The sequence below is a fragment of the Pyxicephalus adspersus genome, chromosome 3 (genome assembly GCF_032062135.1).
Source record: "Pyxicephalus adspersus chromosome 3, UCB_Pads_2.0, whole genome shotgun sequence".
NCBI lineage: Eukaryota > Metazoa > Chordata > Amphibia > Anura > Pyxicephalidae > Pyxicephalus > Pyxicephalus adspersus.
Window position 1 is genome coordinate 90,101,580 of NC_092860.1, and position 21,732 is coordinate 90,123,311.

At 36.9% G+C, this 21,732-nt stretch overlaps 2 protein-coding genes across 4 annotated transcripts in view; one reads left to right on the forward strand and one right to left on the reverse strand.

Annotated features, from left to right (window-relative positions):
* LOC140326759 (NACHT, LRR and PYD domains-containing protein 3-like) overlaps positions 1-16,833 on the reverse strand; it is a 43,987-nt gene extending 27,154 nt beyond the window's left edge. For 2 of the 3 annotated variants that reach the window (XM_072405641.1, XM_072405640.1), the window contains exons 1-4: positions 16,221-16,833; positions 7,543-7,811; positions 4,039-5,728; positions 1,453-1,539 (exon numbers count right to left, since the gene is read on the reverse strand). In XM_072405641.1, coding sequence (XP_072261742.1) covers positions 1,453-1,539; positions 4,039-5,728; positions 7,543-7,811; positions 16,221-16,282 — 2,108 coding nt within the window. In that variant the 5' untranslated portion in view covers positions 16,283-16,833. The remainder of the gene's footprint in view (positions 1-1,452; positions 1,540-4,038; positions 5,729-7,542; positions 7,812-16,220) is intronic. The other variant, XM_072405639.1, reaches the window with a different exon arrangement.
* NFKB1 (nuclear factor kappa B subunit 1) overlaps positions 16,054-21,732 on the forward strand; it is a 142,669-nt gene continuing 136,990 nt past the window's right edge. The window contains exons 1-2 of the mRNA XM_072405636.1: positions 16,054-16,071; positions 18,541-18,579. The gene's annotated coding sequence lies outside the window, so the exon portion shown is untranslated. The remainder of the gene's footprint in view (positions 16,072-18,540; positions 18,580-21,732) is intronic.

The following is a 21,732-nucleotide window of genomic DNA, read 5'->3' on the forward strand; positions in this document are numbered from 1 at the left end:
ATGAACAATAACTGTGTACTGTAGTCTTCTTCATGGGTAAATAAGGCATCCCCCTGAAAATAAGCCCTAGAGCATATTTTGGCCTTCCAAAAAAAATAAGACAGTGTCTTATCATCGGGGAAACAGGGTAATAACTAGGAAAATGATTTGCACAATGCAGTACATTTTTGTTTTGCATTTGTGATGTACAAGTAATCACTACCTGGATTGTATCCATTACTATCACTTGTTTTACTATAACATGTTTTTGAAGTAGATTTAAAATGCAGTAAAAAAGGAAATAATATAGATACACAATATAAACAGAAACTAGTTAACACTAACAAATTTAAAAGCATGCTATCAAAGCACCTGACATCACATGTTTTAGAGTACAGTAACATGACAGCTGTAACTAAAACTCTGTATGTCCTATCCATGGGATCTAACATAACATATTTCTGTGCTTGTTATAAAAATAAAGACTATAATGGTCATAAGAGCCATTAAGGAATGGGGCTAAACATTCTTAATATGCTATTTTTAAAAATAAAGTCACAATTTTATCTGCAATCACAAGATCATATAAACCAGTTTTAGGAAAGGTAAAGAGGCTACCTCAGTTAAAATATTCACTTCCTGTTGTTGTTTCTGGCCTCCAAATTTTCTCAAATGCTGACCTGGGACAAGCATGTCACCAGTGAAACTAGCAGAATGACTAATCTCCATATTTGTTCTAGGACATTTACTCAAATCAATGTGTTTGACATCAACATCAGTTATATTTCATATTTTACTACTTTTAGTATTTTACCATGTTATCATGTCTTACCATGTGGTTTAAAAGGGTTTGCAAAGGAAAGGAAAGTATATAGCATAGTTTAACACATATAATATGAGTAGTTAACAAATATGGTGTAATATACTGTAATTAGTTGTAAAGAGAGTTGTGCAGATATTCTTCACAAAAAAATGAAGACAAATTGTTAGTGGCAGTAATATGAGCAGAAAACTTAGAATGAATTGAATTTTGATATTAATTACATTACAATAGAAGGCATAACTTCTGATCCTAACTTTCTATAACGTTACTGAATTTTGCACTCATCTCATCTAGGCTAAAAAAACATTCTTCTCCCTAAGTTTTTAAATATCACACTATGGGTCTCTGCTAGTTTTGTATTATGAGAATGGAAAAGGTTGTCCTCTCCAGTCAATATTATAACATTTTACTGTTAACTGTTTGCTCACAAAACACAGCCTTATACTTCTGCAAGTGCTTAGATTGATAGTGGGTATTTTACAGGTTTTTTATGTAAAGTTCTAAAGGTAACATTACTCTGTAATCAATATGTTTTTTTTTTCACTTTACACAATGGAAAGGTCTAATTGTGAGTTTTATTCTCACCTTCTATTATTTCTGAATATACTGTGAAGACAATAAAACACAAAAAAGAATAATGAAAGCCTTACCCCAAGAGCGTCATTTTACAGTCTGGTGACATTAATACATCACAGATGATCTTCATTGCCTTTAAATCCAGGTTATTTTCACCAAGCCTTTTAAAAAAAAAGGAAACAAACTGGTTTATATGGAAATAAACTGTTGAGACAACACTTTTTTTTACACTGAACAGACACGGTGTCTAGGTCCTGCCACATTCACTTCCAGCACTTTTCATTTTACCTTAGAATAAGATTTTAGAAACTGTACTTTATGTTTAGATCACTAACTATCTGACTTTGGCCAATTCCAATTGTATACAGAAAAACTAACCTAACCGGTGTCTCTGCTCCTATACTAATCTGCTAATGACATCCTCACCCATAACTTCTTCTCAAACACAGCTCCAAAATCGCAATCTCATACCTGTGTCAAACAGGGACAAATACAGGTGATACAGGTGAAGAGATGGGTCAAACAGTTGGCATGTTTAAGTGGACGGGGCATGTGCGAATGTGGCTAAAGCATAACACATAATTGCGAGTAATAAAACTATACACATGTATATATATTACTTATAATCCCATTGATGGTGAGCAGTGAACTGATTTAAACTAAAAAGCTGGTAACTTTTAATTTCATGCAAGGTTAGGTTTATAACATCAAAAGTTAAAGCATCCTATATGCTTAAGTTTCCAAAACCTCATGGGCTATGTTCAAATCCAGAATGGGAACAGGGATTTCCGTGCAGCTCCTGTTGGCTGCTTACCTTTGCACTGCTGTTGCTGAATATTGGGTCAGTTTCTAAGCCATGCATAAAGCCTATGTTTTAAACAGTCTTGCTCCTATCAACAATTTTTTAAATCATAGAGATTTATATATATAGATATATGGTAAAAGATATTTTTATTGCACCAATAAATAAATGGGAATAAAAAGTAAGGGAAAAGGGGAAGGCTTTTTTTGCAATTGCTTCAGTGACAACAAAACATAATTACATATTATTACATATACATTTGGCATTTGTGTTAGATGTGCTAACAGAACATCACGTGGGAACACTTCAATGACAGATCATAGTCATAGTCAAGGTTGGCGACCACGGATCTATGCAGCCAGGACAATTGAAGGGGTGCCAGAACATTCTGATAACTCCAGGAAACTGGTACTATTCTGCAAATAACCAGAATAGTTGGGAGATAAGCAGTAAGCATGCTCTTAGCTTAAACATATTTGAACAAGGCATAATAACCCACTTCTTCAAACTCACCAGCCCATCTTAGAACCTGAAGTTGGACCACTACAAGACAATGTTTGCACAATGGATTTTTTTAGAAGGTTACTTTTATCAATAACATTAGATATTAATCACAGTATTAACCAACAAAACCAGATATATAAGTCATAAATGTGGCTACCCTAACCTATAAGGATATAGTTATGTTTTATTATTACAGTCCATGGTGTAAGTGGATTTATTACACCTAACCTTTACTGATCAAGCAGTGGGCAACAGAAGGGATGCATGTCAGCCATATGTTTGCTGTATGAAAAAACTAAATGAGTCTAAATGTCGGAATTTAATGGACAGTGTAGATACACTGAAGTTTTAGGACACTTGAAATGCCAAGATAACAACAGGAAAGTAAAAGGGGAGGTGCAAACTTTGTCCATGGGATAATCTACCAGGCAGAATCCAGGTAGAATACCGGTATAATTTGCACTTTATGTACATGCCTGGTTTTCTCCAATGTTTTATTGGTGAGAATGTTGTGCCGAAGGTTTATACCAAAATGCAGACATTTAGTACATGTCCAAACAAGGATAGTGTAGATAGTTCAAAGGTAAACTAGGTCAGCAATGGAGAGACAGATAAATCCAGTACCAAAGAACAAGACAGGAAGTGTTGTCAGTTAGTTAAGGCAAATGTCAGACAAAAGATAGCAAGATACGAGAAGAAAAGACAGGGAGCAAGGCCAGCAAGGTAAAAGGCAGAAAGAAGGTTGGATAGGCCATTTTAGGGAAGAGGGAACAGGTTGCTGTAAGCTTGTGAATAGAGATTATCCAGCAAGAAGGGCTTGCTTGAGCACTCTTTTAAGCACTGCACACCACATACGCCATATGAATTAGCATGTGTATTTTAATGCGCACTGGAATACCCAGAACACACATACTCTTGTACATATGCATACACCATATAAGTGGGCATACACATACAGCCACGAGCATTGCCGAGCAGCCAACTGGACCTGGCAGGGGAATCTTCTGCCATTCTGTCAAATGTTCTTAAGTGAACCTACTTTGTATTTTAGTGTTCATATTTGTACATGTTTTTTTTATTTTTTTTGTTAAAAATCTAATCTATAGTATTTGCTGAACTGCTATTTTAATCAAGGCATTCAGCATTCAGTTGATTCAGATAGCTTAATGATTATATACATACCCAAATTTTGTCTGCAAATCTCCTTTTTTTGATTGAGCTACCTTTTAAATGCTATGTCCACTTATATGCCATTTTTTTAATTTCCCATTACAGTAGTGTGATCAGCCAAATACACTATTCCATGCAAATTTTTGTACAAAGAAAACATACATATATAAATGTGCCTACTAACCATAAATTTTTACATCGATAAAGGTATGGCTGCAGTTTCTCCAAATAGTGGGCAGTCACATGCGTAGCAGTCAAGTCAAGTTCAGCAATTTCCATATGGACGAGGTCTAGAAAATATGCCAATACATCATAGTCGATGGGGGAGAACACGTTATCACTAATATTAAGACGTAGAACAGATGGCATTATCCTACTGGCCAGGTCAGTGTTCTGTTGTTCAAATAAACAATGAAGCAAGTTCAGGATATATCCCCCATTTTCACAGTTCTCAATAATTGACTTAATCAGCCATGATGTATACATTTCATACTTCTCGTTTGCTTGAAGGGTCAGATGTTTCTGCAGTAATGTTTGGTTTCTTAATGATAGCAATCCAGAAACAAACCTTAGAAATAAATCCAAATATCCAGTAGCAATATTAAGCCGTTTCTGAACATCCAAATCCATGATGTCATCTGAGGGTTTTTCTACATAAACATAATAAAAAGCTGCAAAAAATTCCTGGATGGTGAAATGTGTAAAGGACAGTACATTTTCAATATATCCTAACTCTGGTACACATGTCTTATCCAGAAAACTGTTTACAATGTCACTTGGGAGTGTATTAAACATTTCAAAATCTGTCTCATAAAATAAGGTTTCGTGCTTTAAAAGAGAGTTGTATGCAATTTGTCCCAAACCAAAAAGCCCTTTCAGTGCCAATCCATCTTTTGTGAAGAAAGCTTGATGTGAATGATATCTTAGTAAGACTATAAGGTAGTGACAGTAGATATCTGTCATTGTTTTTGGCCTTTCAATATGAAGATTAGAACATCCTCTCATAACACTGCAGACAATCCAGCAAAAAGCTGGGATATAACACAAAGTAAACAGAAAATGGTTCTCCTTAACCACTACAAATTGTTCACTTCCCACTTTCTTGTCTTCAAAAAATTTTTGAAAGTAATCTTCAATTTCAGTAACAGAGAATCCCGTAATTATCACAAAGCGATCAATACAATCAACAGGAATATGGTTAATGACTGTTGGCCTGCTAGTAAGCAGAATACTGGCATCAGGAAGGAGTTCTCCCTTAATTAGGCTTCCAACTATCCAAGGTAGCTCTGCTTGTTCATCTGGATCAAATACATATTTGTCTAATTCTAGCTGGTTAGAAAATTTAAACTCATCAAGTCCATCCAAGATCACAAGTAACTTATCACTATTTCTGAAAATATTATCCAACAAGTGTGACAAATGTCCATGTTTTTTAAGTATAATTTCCCTCAATGTTATTGGTTTGTTTATTAAATTGAGATCCTTGAAAGTAAAATTTAATACAAAGTCAAAATTTTGATATGATGCTCCATTAGAGAAGTCAAAAACCAGTTTTTGAACGAAAACGGTTTTTCCGATCCCAGCAACACCACTGACAAGGATTTTTCTAGGCAATCTCCTATCACTTAGCTTTTCAAACAGGTGACTCAGATTTAGCTTATTTTCCTTTTTGTTCTGGAGGTCTATACGTTGTTGACCAAATGTCAGCAATTCATTTTTCTTGATTTCCAGGCTGTAGTGTCCATTGACAAGAAGGAGATTAACAAAATATTCAGAAAAGGTCAATTTCTCCCCAAGTCTACAGTTGTATGTTTTAATGCAGTCACTCCTCCGCAGAAGAACATCTCTGTGCTTTTGTATACTCTTTGAATATTCTAAAAAAAAAGAGAAACAGGACAACTAATAAGAATGTGTTACAATTTAGGGTGAACCTTTTTTTGGTCATCTAGGGTTTGTCACATTAGAGAGCGAAAAAATTACTACGACCATCTCTGGAAGCCACAGATATTTCACTGAGTTATAGGTCATTATTAGTGGCAGGTATGTATAGAATAATAGATGAATATTGTGCTGGGAAGCTAAGCGAGTCTTTTCTGTGCCCTGGATAAGCAAAGTAAAGGTAACTTTAAAGACTTATACCATAATCACTTACAAACAAATAATCGGAGGCAGACAGCATGGCTTACACAGAATAGGAGCAGAAATGTACAAAGGGAAAATATATATGGCAAAAGAGTGCAAGGAGAAGAATATTTGCATGTTGACTGTTATGGTAGTAGTTTGACAACTGTATGGTATTCCTGTTACTTTTAATAAACATACAACAGCTGTCAGTCTTCTCATCCCTTTTCTGATTAGTCCTGCTCTAAGCATTTTCCAGTGACTATTGACTTCAGTTATTAAACCAAGAATTAGAATGAGGAATTTTGGACAATTTTAATTTTTTTATTTTTTTTATACTGAAATGCTTTAACAAATGTTTAAATAATGTTTAAAAAATTATAAATACAATAAAAAAATTAAAAAAAAAACAGAGCACTTACCAAGAACTGATACTAACTTCTTAGTATTATTAACTTCTAACATCTGAGTTAGGAAGAACATTTTGGCTGGGGTCTAGAAGTCCAATATCTTTGCAGTTTTGCCCCTTAGGCTAGGTACACACGTGCAATGGTTTTCGTCGGATAATCAGCTCAGAGCCAATATCCGATGAAAATCTGGCGTGTGTACAGCACCCGTCATCCATCGTCCGAACGACTGTCCTGGCAGGTCCACGGATGATGGACGACGAACAATCCTAATGGAAGTGAAGGGGGAGAGTGCACAGCAGGGTGCTGTTCTGTCGTTCTCCCCTTGCCCTCCTAATAGAGCAGAACGGTGCTGAATGTACAGCACTCATTCATGCATCGAGCAGTCTTTAGTCGTTGGAAAGGATTGTGAAAGATTCTTTCCAACGACAATTATTGCACGTGTGTATGCAGCCTTAGACATCTATTGGGCACCATGGTGACTGTCATGTCATTTACACCCTGCACTTACAATATCTCCTAAATCCTCATTGTTTTGGGTTGAGTAGCATTGGGTGCCCTTTGTGAGGTTAGTAAGATCAGCTCACCTCAAGACACTAGTGCTTCACAAAAGTCCATTTATTTAGATTCAGGCACCAAAAAGCTTCTGTTCAGCATAACAAAACACACAAATAGCCTAATGCTGCTGCCTCCAGGCTCACTCATACTCTGCCTCGGGGGTATTGGTCCCACAGACCTAATTTTGGGAGACCTCCTAGGCTCTCCCAGCCCACAGGCTGCACACAACCTCCACAACCTAGCCTCAGGCTAGAACTTCCCTCTGATACAAAGATTCACCCCTAATCTCTGGTTTGGGAAAAGGGAGGAGTGCCTGGCCCACCCATTTCTTCCAGGACACTATGGGCCTGGATTCAAAATAGAAAACTGCAATTCTGTAACACAACATTTAAATACAAACTTATCCAAGCCCAATGGCCTCATTTCTACGCTGAGATCACCTCCAAACCTAGCCTCACAATTCTGACCATGGTACACTTTGGACCCAGATGACTAAGTATATCTTGTGGGAAAAAATAAGTCTTATTAGGGACAATCTTAGATTGAAGAAAATATTAAAAAACAGCTTGTACCATGTGTGGCCTGCTAGACTTTGTACTTACGGTTTTCTGAGACAATACACCTTTTCGAGTTTTTAATTTGAACAAAGATCTCACAGAAGACGGATGCATTGTCTTCCCCAAGGCAGTCAATAAGATCCAATAATCTTCTGACTTGTTTTCTGGGGCCTGCCGCATAGGTGACTTCCTCAAAATCATCTTTTGTCAGCAAGTTTTTTTGTCTTGCCTGGTCAAGAATAAGGTCAATATATTCTTCTAATTCTTCCACAAGCTGTACACGATATGTCTGCAAAAACAGCAGTGAAGGTTCCCTGAAAACAATAAATAAATAATTACTACAATAACCAGATCAGCTTTTGTACTCCTGTACTTTTTACATTTGTGTTATGAAGTCCATGGAACAATCCTTTAAAGTAAAGTCTTTAGGAAAAATTCCACAGTAAATCAAAACAAGTTCAGCATCAACTGCTTTCTTTTAAAAAAAGCATACCTGCGATTTCCATTTCCTCTGCCTGATAGCACACCTGTGCTACCTGTAGCAGACCTGCAGAGAATAGGGGTGTACCTAGGATGGAATAGGAATGCCCACCCAGTATCTTCTTTCCCATTCTAGAGTCCAGGGCCCTGAAATTAACTAAACACAGCAACTTATTTGCAAAAAAAAAAATCCAGGACCAAATCCTGCAGTCCTGTACATTGTCTATGGATTTATTAATTTTGTATTTACTTAAACCTGAACTTCAGCATTACCTGCAGTATTGCAGTTGTACAAATTCATCTTCCGTTCTTTAATTTTACTGCACACTGTCATCATCTCACACTGTGCATTCAAACTTAATTAAAACTAGAGCATGCTTTAATCACTACCTGATCAACATTCTTCCACATTTAGTGCTACTATCCCCTTTTCATTCTTTGAATTAGAGTTCTTTCAATCCGAATTTAGACTCAGTCATCAGAATGTAAGTGTAGCTTAGGGCTCACTGCTTTAAGAAACTACATACAGCACCCTTTTGGCTCCACCCACCAGCCACCACCTACCTTCATTGAAAAGAAGAGCACAGAATCAATGTGATATATCACATGAGTCTAAAATAAGGTATGTAAGGTTCAGTTTTAACATCTTACAATACATAAATTCCCAATCAGTTGTTCATTGATCTGTTTGGTGGATTGATGAAGACAGGGTGATTGCTGTACATATGTCAGACGAACATTTGTGCTTGTCTCAGGTGATAATTATCTGACCTGTGTACGCAGCAACAGATTTCTTTTGAATGGCCTCAAGTAATATTGTATAATTCTAGCCAGGAAAAATTGCTAGAGAAGGGGGAAGAAGTTTTTTGTCAAAGGAAATAAAAAATCAAAGTCTATCCTACCAAAAGGTTCTACCTGCTAGAATTTTTTTAGTTCTGCTTAGGAGAAATCCATCAGAATCCAGTATGACTTTCTCAGAGTAAGTTTATTTAGTTGCTATGGAACAGGTTGATTCATTTACCTTTGAATACTTCATTTTACCTTTGAATACTTAGAGAAATTCACCTCCAAATGACTCCAATGAATTTCTTTTAGGATGCCACGAGTTGCATTTTTCCTCCCTAGAGCCATGTTCCTATTGTATATTTAATGCTTTGGAATCAATAATAGATAATATGTATCTGTACAGATATGTAGATATCTGCAAACACAGCCACACTAGTGTAAGTCTAGGTCACTATTATAGTGCATGCTTGTAAAGGAGAACGGTGGTGTTATTACAGAGCTAAACTCTATGTCAGGGGGCAGCAAACTTTTTTGGCTACTAGGCCATTTAAGGATATCAAGAAAGCACACTAAACCGGACTCTCTCTCAAGTCACTGATGGCTCCGCCCCACCCGGAACACCCTCGAAGTGAAAGCAAAAAGCTAAGGGAGGCATACCAAGGAGGCTCAAGAGCCGCATGCGGCTCCAGAGCTGCGGGTTGCCAACCTGCCGGCTGGGATTAGGCCAAATCGACCAGGGGGGCGTTAGGCCGGAACGGACTACTGGCTAGTCTGTATCCGGCCTAAAGGCCAGAGTTTGTCTACCCCTGCTCTATGTAATATGTGTCCATAAAAGGCAGGCACTGGGAAAAGGACTAGTCACCAGTATTGTCTGTTGTATTTTTGGCATCTGAGTAAACACCCCTTAATCTGCACTATTCTTCTGTGTGAAGGCAACCATCTTGATAGAGCTTAACAGATCAAGATGACATTTCAGCTCAATCTTCCTTTCTTACCAATGTAGTAGCCGTAGTAGCTGTAGTTGGCAGGTTGGCTGGAATTTCTGCCAGGCTAGTCATGGCTGGGTATGACCATTTCACGTGATCACAAATCATTCTGGCATGACAAGGAACTTCTTTGGAAGCCGGGTTATTTCATGATAAACTGTCGCACCACCATATTAAAGACATGTGTCATGCACGGTACTTGTTTGATTCTTCCCAGGGGACAAGCAAACACATTAGTAGTGTTATCACAAATTATTTTGTCTTGAAAGGTCAGTTATCATATTTCAGGAGCTCAAGCCCAGTGTGCCTCCTATAGCTTGGCTGCTCCCTCCACGCCTTTGCAAGCCGCCATTGTACAAAATCCTCTCTTGCTGTTGTTTTGCCTCTTCTTCAGAATTTTCATTCTTTAGTGGGTGGCATCCACACATGGTCTGCACCTTAAAATGCACCCCTCATTATCACAGGAGCCCACTTCACAGTAAATCCAGTTGCTGGAACAAATTTGTGTTTTTCCGCTTCCTGCCTCATCTTTCCTACCTGAAGATGCACTCTACCTCTAAACATAGCACCCTAAGCACCCCACCTTTTGTAACCATTGTTACTAAAACACACAAAAAGACAATCCTAAAATGGGCTGATGAGTCTTTGAACTGTGGGTACAGAATGGGTACACAGGAATATGTAACCCACCACAATATAGCTCAATATAGCTCCTAGCTACTACATTTCTGTATAAAAACCTGACAGATGCCCTAACCTTGTTCCAACAGACACTGCAAAATGCCTATTGGGAGCTAAGCTTTTTTTATAGTAATGGTCTGACACATACCAAAGCCCTTTATGTTGGTTATTCTAGCTCTCATGATCACAACTGAATGTGACATTATGGAGGGTTTCCAACTATAATCATCATTGCTTCCCCACCTTCTAGACTTTCTGCAAACTCAACAACCTGTAAATAAAGAACTATGAGATATTATACCAATAACCAAACCTAAATGCAGTACAATATCTTAAAAACTGTTCTGTAAACACATTTACTTATTATGGTATGCCATTAAAATTCATATGCAAATATAGAATTAGAAGAAAAAATGCAGTGTACTGTATGCCAAATTGTCCTGAAAAAGTTACGTTTCCTAAGATTTCCTATTGGTACTTTGTTTTAAACCAGTTATGTGATAAAGTAGGTAAACTTACACTGGAAATTGTTGACTAATTTGAACAACCATTAATTCATTATTTACGCCAACAGATAAAGATGATATACTTGAACAAATGACAAGTAAAAGTTACATGGAGTATCCATCTTCATAATCTATATTAACTAGAATATAAATCTTTCACAAAAAAAGAACACTTCCATTTATAACAACGAGGGAGTAGAATCTGTCTCATTTAAAACTCAGATATCAACGGTGTGGAGTTCTCCTTGACAATTGATGTGTGTAGGATCAACCCAAGATCAAATGAGCTAAGGCCTTTTAAAGTAAGGTTGTTGGTCCCTATGAACCTAGCAAGGGATTTAAAAAGGAGGCCAAATTATACTAATAATTACACTGTAAGGAAAACAATCTAGTGATCCACATTCCAAATGACTACTATTTTTCTGGCTGACCCAGAAAATAAGCCCATATATATTGAAGTTTGACTTTGGTTGATTTTTAAAGAAGATACCTGCTAAAAGAAGACATTATACATTATTACCCTTATCTTTGCAGTGATTCTTTCTTTTAAAAGCTGCTGCTTGAACCGACTGCCTGCTACCCCTTTCATTTGCTGTGGTTTGTCCCACTGGCTTACACATCCAGTAAAGAGTTACCAATTGGCAGAACAAAAACCACAGTGAGTAATGGGGGATAAAGAACTAACCAATAGGTTATATTTTAAGATTTGTGAATGATTTTGTGAAAGTGTATTTGTGATATCTTTTTAGAATGTTAAAAAAACTTGGTCTCCCATATTTTTTTTGTATTAATCATAGCGGTTAGTAACTTGAGGTTAAAGTAAGATTTCAGCCACATAGGTCATACACGTTTTATTATTTTTTAGTGAGTCAGATGACACTGAGTCATACTTTGTGAAGAGAAGCAGTAAAACCCAGTATGACACAGTACAGCACAGCAATAAAGTGAGTTTCCATATGTAATATACAAATATGACTTTCCTACAGGTACATAAAAAAACAAACTATTTTTTTTACTTTAACACATTTTGTATACTGTTTATATCAAATGTATCTCTTGTACGTGCACATTTAAACAACAAAACACATATGTTTGCTTTGCACATTGTGAAATAGATTTTTTTAGTTATGTTCTTTAAATTGTAATTAGTACATTGGCCAAATAAAAGCATTCCCCTGAAAAGAAATAAAATAAAAGAAAGGGCTAATGTGCAGCTGGTCACATTCATTTTGCTGTTTTTGGTACTGGGTTTTCCATGAAAAACCACAACTATAAAATAAGAGGAAAAATTATATTTCAAAGGAAATCTTGCAAAATATAAATACAGAAGTGCAATTTATGTTTCTTGCCAGTATTAATAGAAGTTTTTTTTACATGTTCATTAAGTGTTTATGTGATTCCCACAATTCCACTTATTCTCAGTATTGCATTCTCCGTTGCTGTGACCCCTTCGCTCACAATTCTTAAACTCCGCTCAATATACTCTCTCTTGAGTTCTTTCATCAGCCTTTCAGTTTCCCCTCTATTTTTATAATTCCCATAATGTTATTTAATTCTAAATGTATTAGTTTCCACCTCTTTTGTACTCTCTTCTCCTTTTCCTCTTAATAGAAGTAGCATCGTTGATTTCAGCACCTTCCCCTCCTTTTCTTTAATGACATCAGAATTTTCTTTTTCATATCCCTCCTCATGACACTGATGACACTATTCCCTAGTGTCATTAGTATCTACATCTTTTGCATTACCTGCTGTCTAGTGTTATCAAAGTCCTTCCCTTCTACAAACTGCCCCCCACCTTCCCCCAAGTATCGGTTTTATTCCCTTCTTTTTTTCTCTGCTCTCGGCCAATGTATTCAACATCTATCTTTTTGTACTTTCTGAGCTATCATCAATGTATCCCTCCTTTGCACCTTTTGCTCCTTTTCCCCCAATGCAATTGGTGTCTCCCCAATTGGCGTTAATATTGTTTTGAGTGTTTTTTAAACTTATGCTAAAAGATCTCAGTGGTTCCAGTTTGCCCCCAATATTAATGCTCCTCTGTCCTTGATCCTGAAATAAACCTGAACTGTGGAAGCCATGGCAGCCACCAGTATTGTGGGTGGGCTCCTTGCAGCTAACCCTTTCTAAGTTACTAGTTTACCATCCTTTTTCTGCACTACATCTCTGTATGAATGATACCATCTTGGTAGAGGCAGTGCTTTGCTTCCTCACGTCAGAGGTCCTACACTCCACAGATAAACAACTTTGAGGCTCAAGGCAACTCAAGGAGTGTTTGTACTAAATGATCTGCTGCATACTCTCTTACATTACATCCCCCATTCCATGGCCACAATCTAATTCTAAAAAAGGAACCATGTATGGATAGGATTTATTAAACTTTATAATATTTTCCTGAGGTCAGATTGAAAAGGAAGCAGCTGAACAGGCTATGAAATTTTGTATGAAGTTGCAATATATGTGGCAGAAACATTTTTTTCATTCAGTATATAGAAAAAAAATGATCAAACAAAAATGTATGCGATTATAATCAACAACAGGGCCAAATGTCACAGTTGTTTAAAGAGGGATTCTTGCTCACTTTGGAGAGGTTTCCTTTAACTTTCTGTTGTGCCTCCAATATAGGAAGTAAGTAAAAATTCCCCAATAGGACACAGACAACAAAGATACTAACAAGGGTTCTAACTATTTTACTCCACAAAATCAATATATGGCTTTAGATATATTTTAAGGTAGTTAAAGGCAAATCTGAAACTGCCTCCTATATAAATAAAATGGGATGATACAAAATACTGTATCCACTCCCAAAATGACCCCATTTATGAATGTCTAGTAAATAAACCAACATGACTTATATGATATCAAGTTTTGCTGAGTACTTTTCATTGGAATGCAACAGCTTCCAAGAACAGTAGATGCCACATTCCATACATCAACATGCCTGACCAGTTTTACCCAAAAAAATGTTACCGTATGAGAAAAATGCTGATCATGTTTGAAGAAAACAATTCACATTAATAATAATACCCATATAAATAATAATACCAAGGGCAAAATATGGTAATCCAAAATCGTATAATCAAACCTTAAAGGGAACAAAGATAGATGAGAGCATATAAATTGTTTTTCTGCCTGTGAACCTGTTGGGGAGATTCGTGCTTATTGTTTGGCCTAGAGGTCTTTGCAGCCAAACTGAGGGGAAATCCAAAGGTCATCAGCTGTAAAACAAATAGAAGATCAATGGCAATCTTCTGATGAGATTAATAGTCCTAACATCACCTGTCAAAAGTAAAATTTCCCCTCAGTTTGGGGAGATTCCCTTTTTTTTTCTATTTACTCTCTGGGACACAAGGTGAATGGGTAAATTTTCTAAAAAAAGAATACAACAATAGTAAACACCTGATGAGTCAAACCTAAAACAACTTTTGGATGATTTGGATGTTACTACTAATTTACATTTGCACTAAATACCAGTTTTACTTTTAAACTAAAGTTAAAAAAAACACCAACTTGCCATATCAGGAACAGAAATTGCATTACACCCGATTTTCCACAGGAAAACTATTATAGATGAGAGCTATCCATTCAGATACATATAACAACCAGCAACCGTTTGAATATGACGTCAGCATACAGCAGAGGTGACTGTTTATGTACTCTGCATGACCTACAACCTTGGTTTAGCCAACGGACATCAGTCGAGGTATATTATGACCAAAAATATGATTCAGTCATTTTTTATGCAGGGATTATTAGTTCATTAATTTTTATACCTAAAGTAAATCTACAGCCAGCACTTCCTTTTGAGGTTGCTTGTATACAAAGAGTTTTTTTTTTTGCTATGTGTGTCTCATGTGTCTGTGACTTCTCCATTGTGGAAATATAATAGAAAGTGAGAGGAAATTTCTTCAAAATGAGAGACAAGTGTCACCGTAAAAACTGGAAAATTTCCCCTCTAATTTCTGTAACAGTGCCAACTCATAAATTTGGATTTTCCCTCATTCTTAGTCTTAGTGGCAATAATCACCAGTTCAAACAGGAAAAATGGTCTCCCCAGGGGGAACACAAGCATCAATGAACACCTGACAGAGCCTTCTGTTCTTTAATGAAAAAAATGTTGGTTTAGGTACACTATAGGAGTGATGAGTTAAAGCTGAACTCCAGGTTCAGCAAATAAGACTTCCTGTATTGGTCAAATGCTTGTTTTGTAGAATTTAAACAGCATGTTCCTTACTTTGTCACTGTTTCCTTCACTGGCCAACATGCTCCCTATCCATCCAATCTCAACAGCCTGTGGGTAGACTCCCCCAATGCTTCCTCCCCTTCCTTAACCTCCTAGGCGGTTCTTTTGTGTCTGGATTTATATGTCTAAAAGCAGTACATTGTACATAAATCCATTGTATTCTATTCAATACAATTTTTTTGTATTGAATGCAATACAAAATAATTTAAAATTCCCGCTACTCCCCCGCAACGCAACAGCCACATGCACCGACGTCACCCTGGAACTCCCTGGTGACTCATTGGATGCAGAGAACGCCGTCCGTTCAATTCACTATTGATTTTACCGGTTTCAGCTACTCTGAGTGTGACCTGGGGCATCTTTTTCTTACCCCAAGTCACACTCAAGGGGAGGACAGACGGGAGGCACCCTGCTGTGTCCTCCTGGTAAATGACAGCAGTTATCCTCACTTAGTCGTTTAGTGTAGTGAAGTATGCAGGGGATCAAGAGATCAGGTAGTAAAAGAAGGATTTACTCTGCATTTAGACACAAGTTAACTTTTAATTATTGCATTCCAGGGCCATCCCAACAGCAAGCAAAGCTTTTTGCTGGGGCTGGGGTTAGACTTTAATCCAGACCGACAAATCTGGGTTTTTATTTACCTGGATAAAAGAAAACATAAATACAGACATTCCCAACAGTTTGAACACATGTTCTGGCTAAATCCTCTTCACTCTTTTTGCTGGGTTCACATCTGTTTTACATTACTTGTGTAACTTCCTCTTTTCTTCTGTATAAACATATTTTATCCCCCCCCCCTTAGAGTAGCACAAATTCATTTCTGAGGAAACCATAACTTCCTGCCTTTCCTTACACTGAGTACACACAACTGGGAAGGGTAATGCAAGCTTGGAAGGTAAGCAACTAATACAATGTGATCATATATTAATCCCTATGTGACCTGATCATATTAATCCCAATGTCAGCATATATTTACAAATCAACATTGCAACACTGTATGTAAATATAATTCCTCCCAGGAATGAGATGACACATGGATCTTACCTTGTCCTGTGCCAGCTGAGTAACACTGAGTCCTCTGCACAGTCCAGCACCTTCTCACCCATAGAGTGCTGGAAATGATGTCAGGTCTGCTTCTGTATTATATCTCTGTGATGGTGGCTGCCAGGCTGTTCCTATTTATTCCAGATCTTATCATCCTTGACACCTAATTTCAGAAGTAAGAAGAGAATACTGAAGTTGTCATAAAGTGAAACTAGGCTTTGCTTGCTGGAACCATGTGACACATACACACACTTATTCACTGTCCACCTGACACACCCAGCACTCATAGAGGGAACTGATATGTCAGCCCACACAGGAATGCAGACTGAACTACTTCACTTCAACATTTATACCAGTCTCTTCTGTCTAATAGAAATCTATACTGCCAGTCCAGGGTGTTTGCAGCTCTATATTGAAAACATAAAAATAGTGCTGCATATTATGTTGGTGCTATATAAATCCTGTTTAATAATATTAATATTATTATTAATAATAATATTAAGGTAATCTCACATGTTAAAATGTCACTGTACAGCAACCATACCTGACATATTTGTTTAACCTGAGGAACCGACTCCAGAGAAGGATGATGTAGTGCACTGTGTGTATCTTGGTAGAAGGTTGGCATCATTTACAGTGCTACAATCATGTGAATGAACGTCATCTATCATCAGTAAATGTACTTTATGTACAGTGCCATCACATTCTACTAGTAGAACACCCCCTAGATTGTAAGCTCTTCAGGGCAGGGTCCTTTCCTCCTCCTGTGTCACTGTATCTGTCTGTCATTTGCAACCCACATTGAAACACAAAATCATGTAAAAACAATAAATTGAATAAATTAAAAAATCTATATATTTAATTTAATATTTTAAAAAAAAGTTTTTAAATTTTTTTTTTTTAAATACATATTATACTCATATTATACTATACTGTAAAATAAATGTTCTTGAAAGCAATGTACTGCTTTTACACATATAAATCCAATGTATTGCAATCAATAAAGTTATTTTGTATTTAATGCAATACAAATGGATTTTGAATTTCCCGCCCCGCTGGCAATGTACAAACGCACCGAGGTCACTGGGAACTCCACCGGGGACTCATCAGGTGCAGAAGCCGGCCGAAGGAAGAGGACAGAGATCGCAGCGATGGATGGGGCAGGACGCTGGCAGATCAGGTAAGGCTGTATTTACTAACCTTCCAAAAGGTTTACCTACCCCGAATGTGACTCAGGGTTACCGCTTTCAGCATCTTTTTTCTACCCCGAGTCACACTCGGGGTTATTGCTAGGAAGGTTAATGTACAGCGCTGTGTAATATGTTGGCACTTTATAAATCCTGTTTATTAAAAATAATAATATTAAATCCCCCAATGGACATGTGGGCCACTTGGTTGTAGTTATATGTTTTCTTGCAGTGCACTGCCCTCCGCCAATGCATAATTAGCTCATTTCCACAAGCAGACTCTTACTACTTTCTTACTGACTTTTCTACATATTTACTAATGTCTGTAAAGGCACTAACTGCAGGTAGATAATGAAGGACAAGTGCAGACCTGGGTGCATCGATTATTTAGTAATTTATTATAATCACAATAAAAATATTGATAAAAGCATGTGACAGACATCCAAATTCGGATTTTGGTGCCAGCTTCCTGGGGCGTTTGAAATGACTTGCATCTAAAGGACAAGTCAAGTATTATTCAGGACTGCTCCTGAGGATGCATAGTCTACCCACAATGCCAGCCAAGAGTCATTTCCACTTCTTCACAGTTCTACAAAGATTGTCAGATTTATAAGATTGGAATGGATTGTGGGTTTTGTGTTTTTTTGGATAAAAAGGTTGATAATTAAGTATATATATGTCAGCTGATTTAGCTGTCCAAGAATTGGAAACCCTGGTATGAGAGGAAGATGCACTTCAACCTGTACACATTCAACTCCTTGTCCTTAATACTTCAGCATTGGCAATGCATTCTCATTAGGGTTTGAAAATTGCCCAAATCTTCAAAAGTTCATTAATACAGCACCATGTGTTTTATATCAATTAAATCATCAATCAATAGCTGCTGATATTGTAACGCATACTTTATACTTTTTTTAAATCATTATTATATAAGGGTGCAGCACCATAGAAACATAAGCCGTGTCATGAACTGTGAAGAAGATAAAACAGAACACATATAAATGTTTTTCCAGGGTGGATAACAAATTTATATCAGTTGAATAAGTTAGAGATCTGATGACTTCAGCTATCCAATCATGTGTAAGCATTTCACATTTCTTTTTTTTTATTTATGTTTCCTTGCACGTATTTAGGTAATCTTTGCAAAACGACCTTTCACCACACTCGGTAAGGTAAGAGAACTATCCCTAGATGAGTGCTATGTGAACAGAATTACCATCTTTAGTAAATCAACCCCAATATCCCTTTTTATTGTTAAGAACCCTATATTTTATTTGAGAATCACATATGCAGTACTGTGTATTCTTCTTCCTATGATATTGGAGGCTATCCAATGGCTCTCATAGAATTCAGTAACATTCTGCACACTAGTAACCTTTTGGAAACATGTAGTCATTGTATTTCCTTTCTTTTTTATCCCAATATATTACTTCAGTAATGACTCTGTTTGTGAGTCAATATGCATTTGTAAATGCTTTTTACCAATCCACACTTTGCTATTTCTTGACAAATGGTGCAAACAACAAATCTGGAAACATCTACCATTACCCTTTTAGTGCAACTCAGCTCAGGCACTCCTAATTGGCCCTCATATATGTCGGACTCTTTATTCTCTTTAGGGAATATGTTTGTGATGTAATATTCAAACTAAAAATATGCACATGAATCAAATCTAGTATGACACCTTAAATACCTGACAATGCAGTCTTTGGCTGACCATGAATCAGATATTAACCAGGCAGACAGTAAATGCACCAGATATCCCTTACAAGTAATTCATGCAGTGAATTTCATTATATTTTTAATGCTGTGATTTTGAGTAAAATGTATGTAAGCATTGCTGATGTGGCTCTAGGACCTTTATAAATGTCAGATACTAAAAAGAATATTGAAAAGGATCGTGTGTGGATTTATCTTCATAAAAGTTTTACAAGCCCTAGAAAAAAAAAGGGAAAAAAGCTTCCAGAGTGTGGGGGTTATTCTTTCAGATATATTAGAAAGTAGATATATTTAGATTAATGGTGTCCAGACTCTCCAAACTTTTTTGAAGGTATTAAAAATTAACTTTTCGTTACTCACACCACTCATGATCTTATTAACTTCCTTTAAGATTGTGACATCTCCAGGCTTGTGCAATATTGGCTGTCTGATGGATATACATATAATACATATAAAGAATCTTTAAAATCTTTTGTAAAGAACTTTTTGTTTTCTAGTAATGTTGCTCTTTTATTGAGGAGAACTTCCTCTCTGCCTTAACCTGTTGCTGACTTATGTTTATTGCTGGCCAGAAGCCTAGCAGTGGAATGGAATAATAAGAAAGGAGAAGTAAAATATCTGTTTTCGTGTTTATTGTAGATAGTGACAGGTGATGACCCATCTGCAATAACTGTTCTTACCTGCCTGATTGCAGCTGCCACATTTTGCTACGCTGCATAGATCAGCATTTATTTCAAGGAATACCCGGCAATCCCAGCTTCTCTGGAATGTTCTAGGAAAGAATGAACTCTTGCTCACCCTTTTGACATCCCAACCAAGATAGTTAAAAATCAGGATATGGAAAGAAAGGAGAGAGAGGATGGTGGTGGAACGGGGACAGGTGAGTAATTGTGCCGCAGTCTTTGCACCTTTTTATGTCTGTCCCAGCCTAGAAATTACTCTAACCTTAGGCTGTGTACACACGTTATATTTTTGGTATTGGATACGATCTTTTATGATTGTTGCCAACGTCAAAAGACTGAAAGATGAATGAACAAACACTGTACATACAGTGGCATTCTCAATGGGGGGGAGCACTTCCCTTGCGGTCGTTCTTCTTCCGTTCTTCATGCATCTGCAAGGACAGATCCATAAACAACGCTGGACGTCTGCTGTACAAATGTCAAATTTACATCCAAGACAAGCTCTGAGGCCCGTCTCAGACGAGAATCATCTGACGTGTGTACATAGCCTTAGAAGCCTTACCTAGCCTAATGATCGGACTAATTTTCTCTCTCAGATCATTTCCTGTTGTTTAATGGCTAAAGAGTGAGACAATTACCAAGACACCATAAGCAGATACCTGTATATAAAAAGAGAATTTCCTTTTCATATATCTGCTATTTTGGTCATAAACTATATCTCCATTTCAAAGCTGAAATGTTTATAATTTGATTTTAATATTTTTATACTAACAGCTTTAAAAGTTTTACAGTTTCAGTTCTTTTATTGTATATATGAAATGTTCCTCCCACTTTATTTATTCAATTACTGCTATATCTTCATCAATAAACAGTTTTAGAGAGTTAAATCAGCCTCTTTCTGTACGTTCATCTGATGACTCCTATGTGATGGCATCAATGTAGGGGGTGGCAGAAGTAATTATTAGTAAGTAAGAAACCAGACAACTATTGCATGGGATATTACATCAGATAAAAACAAAACAAAAAAAACAGAAAAGAAAACAGAAAATCTAATAAACATAAGAGTCAAGAGGAAGGGACTCTTCTAATTGCTTAGTGCTTTAAGTAATACTTTACTCTGACAAGCACTCTTCAGATAATATTGGGAGACAAAATGATCAAGGAGGAGTTAACTCATAAATAAGTCACTCATAATTAAAGACGCAATGAAACTGATTACTAATAGTTGGATATACAACACAAACATAATAAAATAACTAATTAAAGCTTAACTGTAATCCGATAATATAGTGCCTTGCTTGTTCCCCCTATCCCTCCAATATACATATTTTTAAACAATACGGTTCCTTTTTATTAAGTTTCTTATTAGACCCATTGACATATTTCTGTTGTTTCTGTGCTGCTAGTTGCAATGCAGACATATTATGGCTGGTGTGTGTAATGGGGGGGGGGCAGGTGTTGTACACAGCTTTCTGGCAACATCACAGCACCCTGCCTCATGCACACCATTGTGGTTTATGGCACTATATGATTCTGAGTCCTTAGAATTAAAAGGCCGGAAGGATTTATCCCCCCAATGCCAGTCTAGTGATAATATCAGGAAGGTAATCTCCTTGATTCATTAGGCCCGCACTCACTCTCAGGAAATGTTTCCTTTATTGATGGATATAGGGAAAGCTTTTGATACCCTCTCATGGGATTATATGTTCTACAATTCCACAGATACTTTCCTGATGTGGCTGCACACTATCTACTCCAACTCATGTGCTTCAGTTTGGTACTTGGGTTTTCAATCTGACAACTTTTATATCATAGATGCACCCATCTATTTGTCTTTGTATTGGAACCTTCGGCCCGGTTTAAATGACAATTTCCAGATATCAAAGGGCTTAGAGGGTGGCAGGCCTGTCCAATAAGCTGTCT